This window comes from Drosophila simulans, chromosome 3L, assembly GCF_016746395.2.
Source record: "Drosophila simulans strain w501 chromosome 3L, Prin_Dsim_3.1, whole genome shotgun sequence".
Lineage (NCBI taxonomy): Eukaryota > Metazoa > Arthropoda > Insecta > Diptera > Drosophilidae > Drosophila > Drosophila simulans.
This window is the reverse complement of record NC_052522.2, coordinates 7,591,956-7,607,197: the sequence shown is the minus strand read 5'-3', so window position 1 is coordinate 7,607,197 and position 15,242 is coordinate 7,591,956. Positions and strand designations below refer to the sequence as shown.

Sequence of the window (15,242 nt, the reverse complement as noted above, 5' to 3'; positions counted from 1 at the left end):
TCCAATCTTTTTGGTTCTTGAGTGGCCGAGAACCTTAATTTTTTGCTGTGACCGCCGCAGTAATTATGCAATAGCCACAACCAGTTTGTCTCGCTCGGCAGTCGACGTCGTCGTCATATTCAAATTGACTTTGGGCTGAAGATGCGACCGCCGGAGATTTCAGTCGTCAACGAAACGCGCAAACGCACACAGCCAGCTGGAAATCGAAAAAAAAAATTAAAAAATCGAATTTAAATCGCGAAAAACAAAAAGCCATATACACGCGTCAAAAATCGCTGTAAGAATTTGAATTTCAAATGACCTAAGGATCTTGCTCCACTTTTTTGTGTGTGCTTTGTGTGTTCTATATAAGAGTGATAGCCGCGGGCTCGCGTGTCAGAACAGATCAAGATGTTGAGGTGGCCAGTGGTTTGCCTGCTGCTCCCGCTTTTGGCCACGGCCAAGATCTTCGATCGCTGTGAGTTGGCCAATTTGCTGCAGCACCGTTTTGGGCTGCCTGCCGCCCAAGTGGCCACCTTGGTGTGCATTGCCCAGCATTCGAGTGATTTCAATACGGCTGCCTTTGGCGGTGGTGTTGGATTGGGCGGTGGTTCCCATGGTCTCTTCCAGATCAGCGATGTCTACTGGTGCTCGCCACCGGGCCAAGGAAAGGGTTGTGGTCTAAGTTGTTCAAGATTGCGGGACGATGACATCGCCGACGATGTCCTGTGTGTGAGGAAAATCTATGCGGAGCATCAGAGGATCAGCGGCGATGGATTCACCGCTTGGCAGGCTTATGATGCTTACTGTCGGCAGGATGCAAATTCGTATGTGGCAGGATGTGGAGGTCCTGGCAACAGCGCTCTTTCAGTAGCTGCGTCCTACCATAAACCGCAACAGGTTCAGGTTCATAGCTATCCAGTGCAACAGTACCATCAGGTGGCTCAAATCCAGCCACAGGGAAAAATCTACAGTCGCTGCGAATTGGCCCAGGAACTGTATTACCAACACAAGCTACCCATGCCGCAGATTCCCACCTGGGTGTGCATAGCCCAGCATGAATCCTCCTTCAACACAGCTGCCGTGGGTCGACTGAATGCGGATGGCAGTGCGGACCATGGTCTGTTCCAGATCAGCGATCTTTTCTGGTGCACCCATGACCAGAGGGCTGGAAAAGGATGTCATGCCACCTGCAATCAGTTCCTGGACTCCAGCATATCCGATGATGTGCAGTGCATTAGGCGGATACACCAGGAGCATACTCAGATCTCGGGAGATGGCTTCAATGCCTGGACTGTGTACAAACGGAACTGCCTGAACCAGCACTACGAACAGGTTGCAGCCTGTTTTGCCAAGCCACCAGCTCATCAGCCGCAGCATCATCCGAATGCCATTGCAGGAGGTCCTGTGAAATCCAAGGTCAGCTATGCCTATCAATATGGCCAGGTTCAAGTGCATCAGACGCCAGTTGCTCCTGTCGTGAATCAATACTATCGCCCGCCGCAGCCGTCGCCCGTTTTGAGTTACCAAACCAATGTGGCTGCCTATTCGGGCAATCCCTTCCTGCGACCACGCCCAGTTAGTCCTCCCAGACAACATCCCAATGCCATTGGAGTTCCCCTTAAAAACCAAACCCCTGCCAACCCATTCTATATTCACAAACAGCAAACACAGTATCAACCACAATATCAGACACACTTTCAAACACACTATCAACGCACGGGTAAAGTTTACAATCGCTGCGAGTTAGCCCAAGAGTTGTATTTCTCACACAAGTTTCCCATGCAGGATTTGGCCACCTGGGTGTGCATCGCCGAGCATGAATCCTCATTCAATACGGCTGCTGTGGGTCGTCTGAATGCGGACGGCAGTGCGGATCACGGGCTCTTCCAGATCAGCGATCTCTTTTGGTGCACACACAATGATGGTGGCGGCAAGGGATGTCACATCGACTGCAACCGCCTGCTGGACTCGGACATCTCGGATGATGTCAAGTGCGTGAGGACCATTCACGAGGAGCACACCAGAATCTCAGGCGATGGGTTCACCGCCTGGACTGTCTACAATGGGCACTGCAGGCAGAAAACTAGGGCCGATATTGCCAGCTGTTTTGATGGTAAAGATCTGCCTGCGGAAGTCGCGAAACCATCGAAGGGTAACGAGCTGGTTAAGAAGACATCTCCAACTCCTAAGGCAAAAATCTATAATCGCTGTGAGCTGGCCAAGGAACTTTACCATAGACACAAGTTTCCCATGAGGGAGATTCCCACATGGGTGTGCATAGCCGAACATGAATCCTCTTTTAATACAGCAGCTGTAGGCAAACTGAATGCAGATGGTAGCGAGGATCACGGCCTGTTTCAAATCAGCGATATATACTGGTGTACCCATGACCAGACAAGTGGCAAGGCCTGTCACATTGAGTGCGATCGTTTGCTGGACTCGGATATATCCGATGATGTACAGTGCATACGCACTATTCACGAAGAACACACACGACTCTCGGGAGATGGATTCAATGCCTGGACTGTCTACAATGGACATTGCAGGAATCAAAACTTGGCCCAACTGAGTGACTGCTTCGATGGAAATGAGATTTCAGAGGTGGATAAGACCAGTCATTATGGTGAGAGGCCCCAGGTTAAGCCTCATCAGTCAGTGCCACAGAAACCACAACACAAGACAGCAACTAGTCAGGAATATGCTGGTAATCCCTTTTTGCATAACCTACAAGCAGCCAAGACACCTCAGCCCACCTTAAATACCAATAAACTTACGAATAATGTATCAGCTCCCAAGGAGCAAAAAACAAATAAACTCTATGCCACCAATCCATTTTTCAATGGTCAAGTTCAGAGCAAACCTTCTCCCACACAAGGAGCTCCTGTTTATTCTACCGAAAAACCCAACTATGATCACAATCCCTTCCTGAAAGCCCCTGGTTCAGTAACGCCATCTGTTAAACCTTCACATGCTTCACAAGAAGTCAAACCCCATGACAATACATCCTATGCGCAAAACCCATTCCTCAGTTTACTTGGCAAACCAATTGTACCTGCTCAAGCACCCATCAAGCCCCAGCCCAAGCCCTCGAGCCCATCTAAGTCCACTCAGCTGGTCAGCAGACCCTATGTCAGCAGCGACAGCTTCCGCAATGAGGTGATTAAATTTACGGCCACCTCTGCAGCAGTAGCAACAACATCAAGCTTTACAAAGCAATCTGTAACAACAACCACACGGAAACCTCTGACAGCGTCCACAACAAAACCTGTCTCAACTACGGCCAAAACAACTAGCTTGCCGTTATGGTCATGGCAAACTTCCACGACCGCTAAGCCCACAATATCAGAAAGTGGTAATCGCTATACAACCTCAACCACTCGATTGGTCATAACCAATAAACCTAATACTCGACCAACCATTTCGGCAGCTTCACGTCCAACTACTCGCGCAACTAATGGGCCGATTCGCACAACATCTCAACCAGGGACCTACCTTAACACTCCACCGACAACTCGTTCGCCCATTCGATCATCTACAATCCGTTCCAGTACTTTCCCTGTATTTACGACTCGTGCAACAGCTCGCCCAATATATACGACTCACCCCACTACTTATCCAACTACTCGCCCAACCGCTCGTACAACCACTCGTCCAACTACCCATCCAACTACTCGTACAACCACTCGGCCAACTACCCATCCAACTACCCATCCAACTACTCGTTTAACTACTCGTACAACTACTGGTGCAACTGCTCCCCCAACTACTCGTCCAACAATAGGTTTGACTACTTACAAACCTACACGCTTAAGCACTCGAAAACCATCTTCAACCACCAGACGTCCAATTTCTTCAACTCAAAAACAAAATACAACTACAAGAAGACCCACAACACCTTATTCGACAGTAAGCAAATCCATAACTCGGCCTTCCACAACAACTCGACCAACTACAACCACTCGATATATTCCAACAACCCACCAATCTGTAATAACACAGACTACAAATCGAAACTCGGCAATATATTTACCAAGAAATCATACAATTTCGACAACTCGCTCAACAACCAAGTCTCCATATCATTATGTATCTATAAATAAACCCACCACACGCTCAACTACAAGCACTCGCCAAAGCACAACGATTCGTTACTGGCCAACAACTCGGCAACCGCCCACGACAAGATCCACCACTCGTTATTCAGCGATAACTGCATTTTCCACTGGTCAAACAAGCACCACACCAAGGCCATACTTATTTACCTCAACGACGAAGAAGAGTGTCACCACTAAGGATCCCTTCGATCATCCGTTTTTCCAGAAATTCAAGGCTAAGTTCGAGAAAACCACAACAACACAAAATCAAAAAGCTTCCACATTAGTTGTAAATCAAAATCAAACTACCATTAGTCCATATTATGCAAAATATCAGGAAAACAAGGTAAAAACGGGAGCAAAAACCGTACTTTCTTACGACTTTGGTCAAAATAGAAACACTACAAGTAGGCCAAAAAGTGCCTTTGATGTATACCTGAATTGGAACAAGAACTAATGGGATATCCATTAGTGTGACACTTTCGAGACTTGTAAATATACGTTATTGATCGATGTAACTACAGATATGCTAAACTTAATGGCAGAATACTCATGCATAATTAATCCATAAGCCTTATAAATAGGATTTAGATAATAAAATAAAAATAAAAACCATGCGAATGCGAAATTTACGAAAATTAATTCAATTTCAGAGACTGGTTGGCGGGCAAAGCTGACAACGTGCCGAATGTCGCCAAGTGCGATTGAATCGTGGTATTAAACAGCATTGATTAATTTTCGACAACCCGGTTTTGGCCGAATCTTGTTAGCACAAAAACCGAGTTAGCACATCAACGAAGCCAAAGAATACGTGTTTTGAATTTTCCCCAAAAATGTTCCTTCACTTCAGCAACTTGCATATTACCTTTTAAGCATAAAGGTCTGGTTATATATATTTTAAATTAGTCGACTTTTTTTAACGAGTCGTTTTGAAAACGCCTAAAAGTATTCGCATTTTGTATTCTTAAGCATTCACAGCGTTAATTACAAGCGCACAAACCTTTAACTTTTCTTATCTACCAATCAAATCCCAACTCGGTGAATCATTCAATTATATTTATATGGTTTCAAATTAATGTCAATTGCATCTATGAGTATATGGAAGTAATAAATTGTTTGCATTAATTATAAATTTCGTTGGTAGAGTTGGATAACCGTGGTGAAACTTAACATTTTGAGTCACGAGCTGGAAATAAGAAATATTTTTGCACGGAAATATGTAAAACTAAAGAATTTATATGCCAATCACCAAACTTTACGAGTGGTTTTTTGCCTATCAGGGTTTTTCCGCTATATAACATAATATAAAAATCTTAATAGGAGTAATGATGAAAGTTTAGCTATGAATATTCTGTGCGTAATTTCATAAAACATTTTTTTCTCAATGAACTTGACTTTGAATAGAGAAATTATAGCTCGAGTGTACGCAAAAAAAAATTTTTCCTTATCCGAAATTGTTAAAGGATCAACAATTCCGTATGTTTTAATATGAGATCTTTAAAAATATCAGGAAAAGTTTTACCCCGGAGCTTTAAATATTCAGATGTTGAATTTTGTTCTACCTTTTTTTGGTGCTGGGATACTTATTTTTGTGGCGACTATTTTGGCGCGAAGTAATTAGAAGCAATTTTTCAGCATATCAATTTTTTTTTAATTTAGCTGTAAAAGGATTTCACTTATTTTTTCACTATTATTTTAAAAAAGTTGACCGTTCTCAATGTGGACCTCACAAACAAAAAGCTCGATGAATACTGCTCGCAAATGTGTTTATTGTCCAACATAAAAAAAAAGCAGGGATCGGCACACACATAAGTGTATATACCTAGAATGCCCCAATTTGCGATCGAGTTTTCTGGTTCTTAAGTTCTGTCCCAAAAAACTGAGCTGAAGACAAAACAAACGACCCGAAGCCTATGTATACCGAAGTCGATCATCTGTGTATATATGTACAGTTGGGGTAACAATAATAGCACCATAAGCACATTTCGTGTTTGTTCCAGCGTTTCTGTGTATATAGGTTTTTTAATTGCCCGCTTAACCTCTCGCTTTAAAAAGCTTTCGCGCCAACATTTCCAAGATACGTACATATCCCTATTTGCAGTAGAAAGCTTTCGTAAAATCGACTTTTACTTTTAATTTGGTTTTACTAATTAATGATGGCTAGTAAATGGATAATATATAATTTTTTGAAAAAGTATTATATTTAAAATTATTAATTATTAAGCATATAATTCATTTGCACTTCATATAACGGTTAAACATTTAAATTTATTAAAATTGATCAAAAATGACAATGTGACCATATTCAGTTTTCAGGGCATCGAATCGAAGGAATAATCGATGGCTGTATCGATCTCTACGAGCATCGATAGTATCGAATTGTGATTGCTCATCGCTAGTTCCCGCCGATCGCAAAATAAAATGTTTGGAATGTTGTGAAATTTATTGTATTGTTTTTTCTTCTCCTTGTCCCTTTTTGTTGGTGCTATTTAATGGAAGAGAAGCGCTACCTTAAGCGCAAGGAAAAGGCGCGCAGCGATGGCAATCGAGATCAGGTGGCAGTCAGTTGCAACCAGCTGGGCGACTTCTACAACCAGCAGGGCAAGTACACCGATGCGGTCAGGGAATATGTCCAGGAGGCCCAGATATACGCCTCCATGGGCAAGGAACTGGAGACGGCCAAGGCCAAGAGGATGGTGGGCGAGATGTACACGCTGCTGTGCGACTACGATGCAGCAAAGGATCATATCAACGATTATCTAAGTGAGTTGGTGGTATCTGAAAAAAAGGATACCCTTGTAAATCCTCGAAATCTGCATTTTCAGAGATTGCCAAACGATTGAAGAACCAGGTGGAGGAGCAGAGAGCCTATGCCACTTTGGGACGTGTACATCTTCTGCATGGCCAGAGCCTGGCGGACAGTTCCGCTTCCGGATCAATGGAGCAACTGAAGCTGGCCGAGAAGAACTTCCTTCGCAGCCTGCTGCTGATCAAAGAGTAGGTTGTCATCATTATGACGAATACATAGGCTTGCATAACACAATTTGACAGACTTTCAGGTCAGATTTCGAAGCTGGAGCAGTTGGATATGCAAGCTCGCTGCTACCTAAACATCGGCGTGGTTAAGGAGCACATGGAAGCTTTCCAAGAGTCCATTGAGTACATCGACAAAGCAATTAAGATCAGCAAAACGCATGAGTTGTGGGACCTGACCCATTTGTGCTATATTTCGATGAGCTTGCTCTACACTTGCAAAAAGAACGATGCAACGGCGGCGCTTCGATTTTGCAATATGGCTTTGGAGGTGGCAAAGCGGTTGCCAAACAAGGTTAAGAAGATCTGCGAGACACTGATCACGAAGGCAGAGATTCTTGTCAAGGCGGGAGACTTTGCCAGCGCCAAGCAAATACTCACCAAGGCTTACAAGAAAAACACGCCGGATGAGAATGATCGTGTGAATATTGAGAAGCAGCTAAGAATCGTAGTCAAAGTCTGCCAGACGCTAGATGAACTGGTACTTACCAGTTCCGTAGACTATGCCAAATTGAAGAGCCTGTACGAGAAACTCGGCGACGGTTGCTGTCATCTGATGAACTATGAGAAAGCTCTGACTTACTACCAAAAAATGTTGGAAAACGCTGAGCTCAATCAGGAAAGTGGCAAAAGCCTGGTGCCCATCTATGTGAGTCTCTATCAGACATACCGAGACAATGGACAGTTTGACAAGGCCTTGGAGTACCTGTGGAAAGAGTTTGAAATAAACCAGGATTCTCCTTCAGAGGCGTTCACCACGCTCTGCACAATTGCCGAGATATGCGAGCAGCAGTCACATCCTTTTTGGACTGTTCACGATGTTTACCAAAAGGCTCTGCGGCAAGCCGATAAGGCTGGGAGCTCCTCTGACAAGCTGGTAAAGATTGCTATGGTCAGACTGAGGCGGCTAATGCTGAAGCATAACATGCAAGTTCTTGTTGAAAATCTGGAGGCGGATGCAACAGCCAAGGGCATTGATTTGGATCAGGAAGATAGCGTGGGCGACGATGAAGAAGATACGGACGGCGGAGGGACTGCCGTGCAGCAAAATACTCCCGACTGGGACGACGATTTCGATCTGGCCACCCTCACGGACTCGGATGCCAGTGATCTGGATGAAACAGAGAAACCACGCCCACAGAGAACCACACGCGGTAACAGAACCCTTGTCATTAAGAAGAACAACAAGGGCGAGACACAGCTGCATCAGGCGTGTATATCGGGTAATCTGGAACTGGTGAGACGTCTAATCGACCAGGGACACACGGTCAATGTGCGAGATCACGCTGGATGGCTTCCATTGCACGAGGCATGTAACCATGGTTACCGCGAGATTGTGGAGTTGCTATTGGACAAGGGAGCCGCGTCTGCCATTAACGACAAGGGCGGAACCAGTTGCGACGGGATTACTCCACTTTTCGACGCTTGCTCCAATGGATTTTTGGATGTGGCTGAACTCCTGCTGGACCGTGGAGCAGATGCCACTGTACGAACAGACTACAATGAGACCTGCATTGCTGGACTAGACAAGTGGCGCCAGGGAGCGCAGCTGGTGGATGGCGAACAAGCACAATATGCCCAACTACGAGAGCGATTACTACGAACGCTTTCCAAGGTTGGCATATGTAGTGATAAGAATGCCCGTCCTTTAACAAACGCCAATGCAAAAAGAATTAGCAGGGAAGAGCGTGGCAGCCTGTCAGAGGAAGAGGACGAAGAAGAGGCTCTTCACGAGAGCAATAGAAGGTCTTTAAGTCACAACCGTTCAGGAAGTGAATATGGAGCTAAGAACCCCAAAAGCTCAACCCAACCAAGTGCCAGCAAGGAATACCGAAGTGTTATGGCCCAGCTAAAAAGACCCAACCGTCTTAACGATGATCCTCCAGGCACCAGCACTTTGAACAAGAATAAACGGAATGCTTTTCTAAGCGAAGATGAGGTGGATGCGGATAACTGGCTAATTGATGATGTTGGACCGGAACGCAAACGCAAGCGCATTAACTCTGGAGATTTAAGTAGGCGAACCTCTAAAGAGAATTTTCAAGACTCCGCCTTATCCTTGCCGACAAACTGGGAAGATGATCTGCTGCAGGCCACTCCGGAAAACGAATACTCGCAGCGTCAGAAACAAATGCGTAAACTAACCCTCTCTCGCTCCTCCAGCATAAGTAGCAACCATAGCAGTTCTGCAACTTCTAGTAGAAAAAAACATCAAGCCACTCTATTGGACAGCGGGTTCAGTCGGTTCCGGAGCGAAAGTCCTTTGGGCAGTGAATCCTCGCAGGATGGCACCACCTCGTTGTTTAGCGTGCGCACAATTGAACCTGATTCCACTACGAGCACCATTCAAGTGCTCATCTCTCCGGCAAAATCATCACCCATTAAGGTGCAAACTACTCCTGTTCTAGCCACAACTGTGTCATTTAAAGTGAAAATCCAGGACGAGCTGTTACTAGTACCTATCGAACGGAAGAAACTGCAAGATATTAACATTCGTTGGCTTGCTGAGGAAGCCGGAAGGCGTTATAACAAGTTTGTAGTTTGTTAGTTAGTCTTATTCAAGTTTATTTCAATGATATTTTGCAGGCTAACTGGTTTAACACCTCTCCTGCGACTCAAGACAGCCGATGGCTTTGCCTATGAGGAAAACGACCCAGTTAGTGTAGCCCTTGAGCAAAACATGCTAATGGCAACTATTCTGGATTGGAAAATATCACCGCTTTCACAGCGATATGAAGAGATGTGTCTGCAAATGCAGAAGAGTAAGAATACATTATTTTTAGAGTAATTTCCTTTGATTCCTAGAGTACTAATGTATATTTCATTTTAGCCGTGGATAACAAGGTGAAGCTTCTATTGGAGCGTTCGCAAACCAATAATATGCTGGAGCTCTCAGGCTTGTGGATGCGCGCTGAAAAGACCGAACCCATATTTAAGGCACTTCTCCATCAAGCTCGTCTCACCGTTTTGGATCTATCATGCAACTTTATTGGCAACGAGGGATGTCAGCAGCTAGCTAAATCACTGCCCACACTGCTTCAGCTCAAGGCACTGCGATTGCAATGCAATGCGATTGGATCCCATGGATTGGAAGCTTTGCTATGCGGTCAAGGCATGGACAAACTTGAGCTCTTGGAGGAGCTAAATTTAAATCAGAATCCATTGGAAAATGCGAGCGTAAGGATTCTTAGCAGATATTGTACCAGTCCCGCTGGTCAAGCTCTGACATGCCTTCAAATTGCTCAGTGTGAACTGACGGAACTGCAGGATTTTGACCTGGGATTCAATAAGTTGACGCGATTTGATATCAGCTTTAATCAACTTAGCCAGCAGAGTGTGCGTCGGCTGACGGATCAGCTCAATAGTTGCCGGCTGGAGCAATTAAATCTCAGTTATATGCGCTGGCCCCTCGACGATGCCAGTGGATTTGCTTTGAGTGAGCGCCTGGTTACGCTTTTCGAAGGTGGTACCTGCGAACGATTTGTCCGAGTGGAGCTCGCTGGCTGCGGCTTGTGCGATGCGCATATGTACAATATCAGCCAGCATTTGGCCAAAGCCAAGCAACTACAGTGGCTGGATATCAGTGATAATAGCAATTTAAGTGGAACTACTCTTGGATACATATTAGATGAACTACCTCAACTACGCGGCCTTTTGGCCGTTAATTGTACAAATCTTCTGGATGACAGTCGTCTGCAAAAACTCGAACAACTAAAGCAGCTGCCCATGCGCTTAGAATTAACAGTTGATGAGCAGGTGTTCTCCATGCCAGGAGCCTTGGAAACACTTCAGTCCATTTGGCAGCTGCAGTTTGGAGACAAGGCCAAAATGCTGACCACATCGAATAGCCGGAAAATTGGAGGGCGGTACAAAGGTCAACTTAAGCTACTTGCCGATGGAAGCGATGCGGAATAGTGTAGTCTCATCATGTGTAAACCATTTCATTGTGTTGTATGTCCCAGAGCATTTTTTATTGTTTGACAATTATATAGCAAATCTAAGTACACCTCTTATCGTTTAGTTGATAGCAGACCAGCGATTCGTTGAACCTAAGTAGGACAAACACTCAGCCCCCACAGGGCTTATCTTATCAATGGATGATAGCTGGCGAAATAATTTGCGATGGTCTAGACTCTATACTTTTGGGGGTAAGTGAGGGCAAGATTAGAGAAACTTGAAATATTAAGAACTAGTAAACGTACTAACATACTGACTGTTTGCTTATTTCTTCATTCCTTTTATAAACTTGAGAAATAAGTAATTCCTTAGAAATTACCAAGTGCCATTAATACAACCTTTCCCTCAACAGATAAATTGCACTCAATGATCTAAATTTTCTTGTAATTATTTACTTATTGTACTTTATTAATCGGATTTGTGAATGTGTCTACAATGAACATGGCGACTGATGAGGTGAATGGAGATGAGGAATCCTAGTTAAAACTGACTTAGGCTTGACCCTTGGCAGCCTCGTACATGTTTCGGGAAATGATGAGGCGCTGGATCTGAGAAGTACCCTCGTAGATCTGGTAGATCTTGGCATCACGCATCAGCTTCTCCACGGGATACTCGCTGTTGAAGCCGTTGCCTCCAAAGATCTGGACGGCATCGGAGGCAATCTTGTTGGCCATATCGGCCGCGTGGCACTTGGCAATGGAGGCATAGTAGCTGTTGCGACGTCCCTGGTCGATTTCCCAGGCGGAGAGACGCCACGCCAGACGGGATGTCTCCACACCGATGGCCATATCAGCCAGCATGAACTGCACAGCCTGGTGGTAGGCGATGGGCACGCCAAAGGTCTTGCGTTCCAGCGCGTATTTAAGAGCCTCATCCAAGCAACGCTGGGCCAAACCCACAGCTCCGGCGGCCACTGGTGGACGCGTCTTATCAAAGGTGCCCATGGCAATTTTGAAACCGGCTCCCTCGCCAATCAGCACATTTTCCTTGGGCACGCGCACATCCTCGAAGGTGATGCCACGCGTGTCGGAGGCGCGCTGTCCCATGTTCAACTCCTTGCGGCCGGGCGTCAGTCCGGGACTGTCGCGCTCCACAATGAACCCGGTGAAGGCCTTGCTGGGCGGGCACTTGGGATCCGGATTGGTGCGGGCCAGCACAAAGTACCAGTTGGCCACACCACCGTTGGTGATCCACATCTTCTGGCCGTTGATTACGTACTCATCGCCCTTCTTCTCGGCGCGTGTCTTGATGCCGGACACATCGGATCCTGCTCCGGGCTCCGTAACACAATAGGCGGCGACCAGTGGCTCCTCCAGCAGGCGGCCTAGGTACTTTTTCTTCTGTTCCTTGTTACCGGACAGGATCACAGGAGTTTGCTGTGAAAGAACGTGTTGCTTGGATCATCTTGCCGTGAATGGACATGACTTTTAACTTACGCCCAGACCACTAGCCTCCAAGGCGGTCATGATGCCAGTGCAACCATAGGCCAGCTCTTCAGCCGACAAGCAGGTGGTGAACACATCGAGATCCAGGCCACCAATGTCAGCGGGAATGTGGTTGTTCATCAGGCCCAGTTCCCAGGCCTTCTTGATGATGGGCCACGGGTACTCGCCGCTCTTGTCGTACTGTGCGGCCACCGGGATGATCTCCTCGCGGGTGAACTTACGGGCCAGTTCCTGCAGCTGCAGCTGATCCTCGGTGAGTGCGAAGGAGGTGCCATTGGGCGAGACGTGTGACACGGCGGCGTAGGCGCGACTTTGGGACACCAACTGGCGCAGGGCAGGCGCAGCAAGCTGGATTTTCGGATATTGGACTGATATTTAGCAATATTTTCATACAGATTTGCTGCTTATATTTAAAGTCAACTGGTAAACAAGTGTTTATCGGAATACATAATGAACATGTACAAATAGTCAGATCAACAACAAAGTTGACCGTGAAGTAATCTCAACGACAAGCAACAAATAAAATGGGTCAACTGCGTATGTATTTAATTAATACAACAACATCATGATCATAGAAATAGGTTTTTTTTTTTTTAAATTTACAAGGGACTTTGGATGTTTGAGGTTCATAACCCACCATCACATTCTATTTTTTCATAAAACAGATAACGAATATGCCTGCCAATAAAGTTCGCATTCCGATTTAAATAGAGTGCACAATAAGCCGCCATTAGACGCCGCTAATAATACTTTCACAGGGGGGGCAAAGTACAGATGATTGCTAACAGATACGCAGCAACAAATTGTTTTCGAAACGGAACCCACTTGAATATATGTTTGTAGGTAGGTACATATATATGTACGATCCCAAATCGCGTACGATCAACAGTTGCTGTCGTCACTAGTGCGATAGAACTTTGGATCTTTGGATATGATATCTGCCAGCTATGTGTTTTTCACTTTCTCTGCTTTGTAAACTAACTGATATGCTCACCTTGTTGAGGAACGCCATTTGAATGTGGGTTTATTTTCGTATTTTCCTGAGTTTTAACTAGGTCGCCTTGCTAACTCGTCGGTGGCTGCCAGCGAAATGATCCAAACGAGTTGCCGATGCGCCGGTATAGCGATGTTATATATGTACATACATATGTACATCTGTTCATCGCGATATAGCAGCGACGCTTGGACATTGGACTTTGTTGCGCTGGCAGTCGCAAAAGCTACAGAATCGTGGTGACGAACGAACTAGAAGCATATGTAGCTATATGCAGGAGGTTGAGATAAGGGAAGATTTCGCAGACATTTGTATGCGCTGTTGATGGAACTTTTCCAGAGCTTCTCGAAGAGTTCACGAAGTTGTTTTTACCTCGGTTTAATATTAAAGTAATGTGTGTACGTACTTAAATAGATTTTTAATATATATATATTTCAACACGACACATGTAATGTTTTTTTCTATTGAATTGTCAATATATTTAAAATTACCTAAAATGGTTATTTCAATATAGAGGTATAAAACTTAAATAAATTGTATTGTAAAATATTTTTAAAATACCAACTGTCTATTTCATTGATGTTTTCCCAAGTATATAGGCATATGTGTATGAAGAGACACACCCCCTTTTTTAAGAAATCAATGTACCACACGAAATACCCTACGAAATAAGCTTAATAAAACATAGATTCAACGTAGTGCTCAGCAAACTACGTAAGGTAAAAGCTTTCAGTTCACAACGTAACGCATTGCTTCTGGGTAATAGGTATAAAATAATACAATCGGGTATATTAGGCTTGTAAATGTTCGTTGGCAGAGGTCATTCAGGGATAATTCATATTAAAAAGTAAAATACTAAATTTTGGTTAGTTTAAAATAAAATGTAATTTTATTTGTAATATACTGTCTTTAAATATCAATCAATAAATAATTCTTATGGTAGACAATTATAGGTTTTATTGGCTTTAACTTTTTTATTCCACTTGTCCATATTCAAATCACGTAGAACATGATTTAAAATGTTACATAATAATATGAAAACCAACAGGATAGTCCCTAGTCTTTAGACTTCCCTGACACCTGTAGGTGCTTAAAAATCGGAGCATACTTTTCCGCTTGACACAAATAGACGGAACATGTTCCTCTGGCTGCTTTAAAAATAACAGATTGCAGCCCTGCCTCCCAGCGACCAAAAATCTCCAGCGCAACGAATTGGAAGTCCGTGACACAGATGACAGGCAGATATAAAAAACAGAGCACTACGTGGCGCGGCACGAAGACATCATTAAATCAGCATCCGCAGCCATCCAAAGTCGTAATCAGCCGTTGGAGCGAGTGGTATCTCTTATCAGCCAGGCCAGGCGCATAAAACTGGGTCCGGTTAAAGCTCTTCCGCCAGGACGAGGACGAACGCACAGCCGAGCTGGAGCCGAAGTGGTTCGGGTGGTGCGATGGCGGGTGGCGAGTCCTGTGGCGTCTAAGGCCCAACTGGGATAGCTGCTCCTAGTCAGTCATTTGACATTGCTCCTGCGAGAAGGTTGTCCACGGTCCGAGCCCAAATCCTCCGTCGCCCACAACTCGTCCGCAAACCAGCCGTAGTGTGTGTTTTTCTTGTGCTACCCACTCCCACTCTTGGGATACATATAAAAGTGCCACCCCGCCATCACCAAAAAAAAAAACGCCTCATAGAGGAGTGAAATTTTAAACAAGTGTTACCTAAGCCCAAGCCGCAAAGAA

The 15,242-nt window shown here is 44.9% G+C and overlaps 4 protein-coding genes across 10 annotated transcripts in view; 2 read left to right on the top strand and 2 right to left on the bottom strand.

The window, feature by feature from the left end:
• LOC6737177 (fibrillin-1) overlaps positions 1 to 15,242 on the bottom strand; it is a 109,070-nt gene that overhangs the window by 26,868 nt on the left and 66,960 nt on the right. For 2 of the 4 annotated variants that reach the window (XM_016171051.3, XM_016171053.3), the window contains exon 1: positions 5,639 to 5,856. The exons of the other annotated variants lie outside the window; for them this stretch is intronic. The gene's annotated coding sequence lies outside the window, so the exon portion shown is untranslated. Of the gene's footprint in view, positions 1 to 5,638; positions 5,857 to 15,242 lie in introns of those variants that run through there. 4 annotated transcript variants of the gene reach the window in all.
• On the top strand, positions 123 to 4,709 carry LOC27206240. Of its 2 annotated transcripts, XM_016170017.3 has the most exons (2): positions 142 to 1,702; positions 1,768 to 1,912. In XM_016170017.3, exons 1-2 carry the CDS (start codon positions 391 to 393, stop codon positions 1,800 to 1,802), a joined length of 1,347 nt encoding a protein of 448 aa, XP_016030857.1. In that variant the 5' UTR covers positions 142 to 390; the 3' UTR covers positions 1,803 to 1,912. The 2 variants fall into 2 exon arrangements, with proteins under 2 accessions (XP_016030858.1, XP_016030857.1); XM_016170018.3 differs by having other exon boundaries at positions 123 to 4,709.
• Positions 6,421 to 11,442, top strand: LOC27209155 (tonsoku-like protein). 3 transcript variants are annotated; one of them, XM_016184645.3, is made up of 6 exons: positions 6,421 to 6,839; positions 6,902 to 7,073; positions 7,128 to 9,641; positions 9,696 to 9,871; positions 9,940 to 11,060; positions 11,131 to 11,442. In XM_016184645.3, the coding sequence occupies exons 1-5, from the start codon at positions 6,569 to 6,571 to the stop codon at positions 11,022 to 11,024; spliced, it is 4,218 nt and encodes a 1,405-aa protein (XP_016030855.1). In that variant the 5' UTR covers positions 6,421 to 6,568; the 3' UTR covers positions 11,025 to 11,060; positions 11,131 to 11,442. The 3 variants fall into 3 exon arrangements, with proteins under 3 accessions (XP_016030855.1, XP_016030856.1, XP_044778841.1); XM_016184646.3 differs by lacking the exon at positions 11,131 to 11,442 and having other exon boundaries at positions 9,940 to 11,115; XM_044922906.1 differs by lacking the exons at positions 6,421 to 6,839; positions 11,131 to 11,442 and having other exon boundaries at positions 6,985 to 7,077; positions 9,940 to 11,115.
• LOC6737172 (probable medium-chain specific acyl-CoA dehydrogenase, mitochondrial) lies at positions 11,439 to 13,655 on the bottom strand. Its single transcript, XM_002083982.4, has 3 exons — positions 13,506 to 13,655; positions 12,503 to 12,859; positions 11,439 to 12,442 (listed from the first exon to the last, which is right to left on the bottom strand). Exons 1-3 carry the CDS (start codon positions 13,521 to 13,523, stop codon positions 11,558 to 11,560), a joined length of 1,260 nt encoding a protein of 419 aa, XP_002084018.2. The 5' UTR covers positions 13,524 to 13,655; the 3' UTR covers positions 11,439 to 11,557.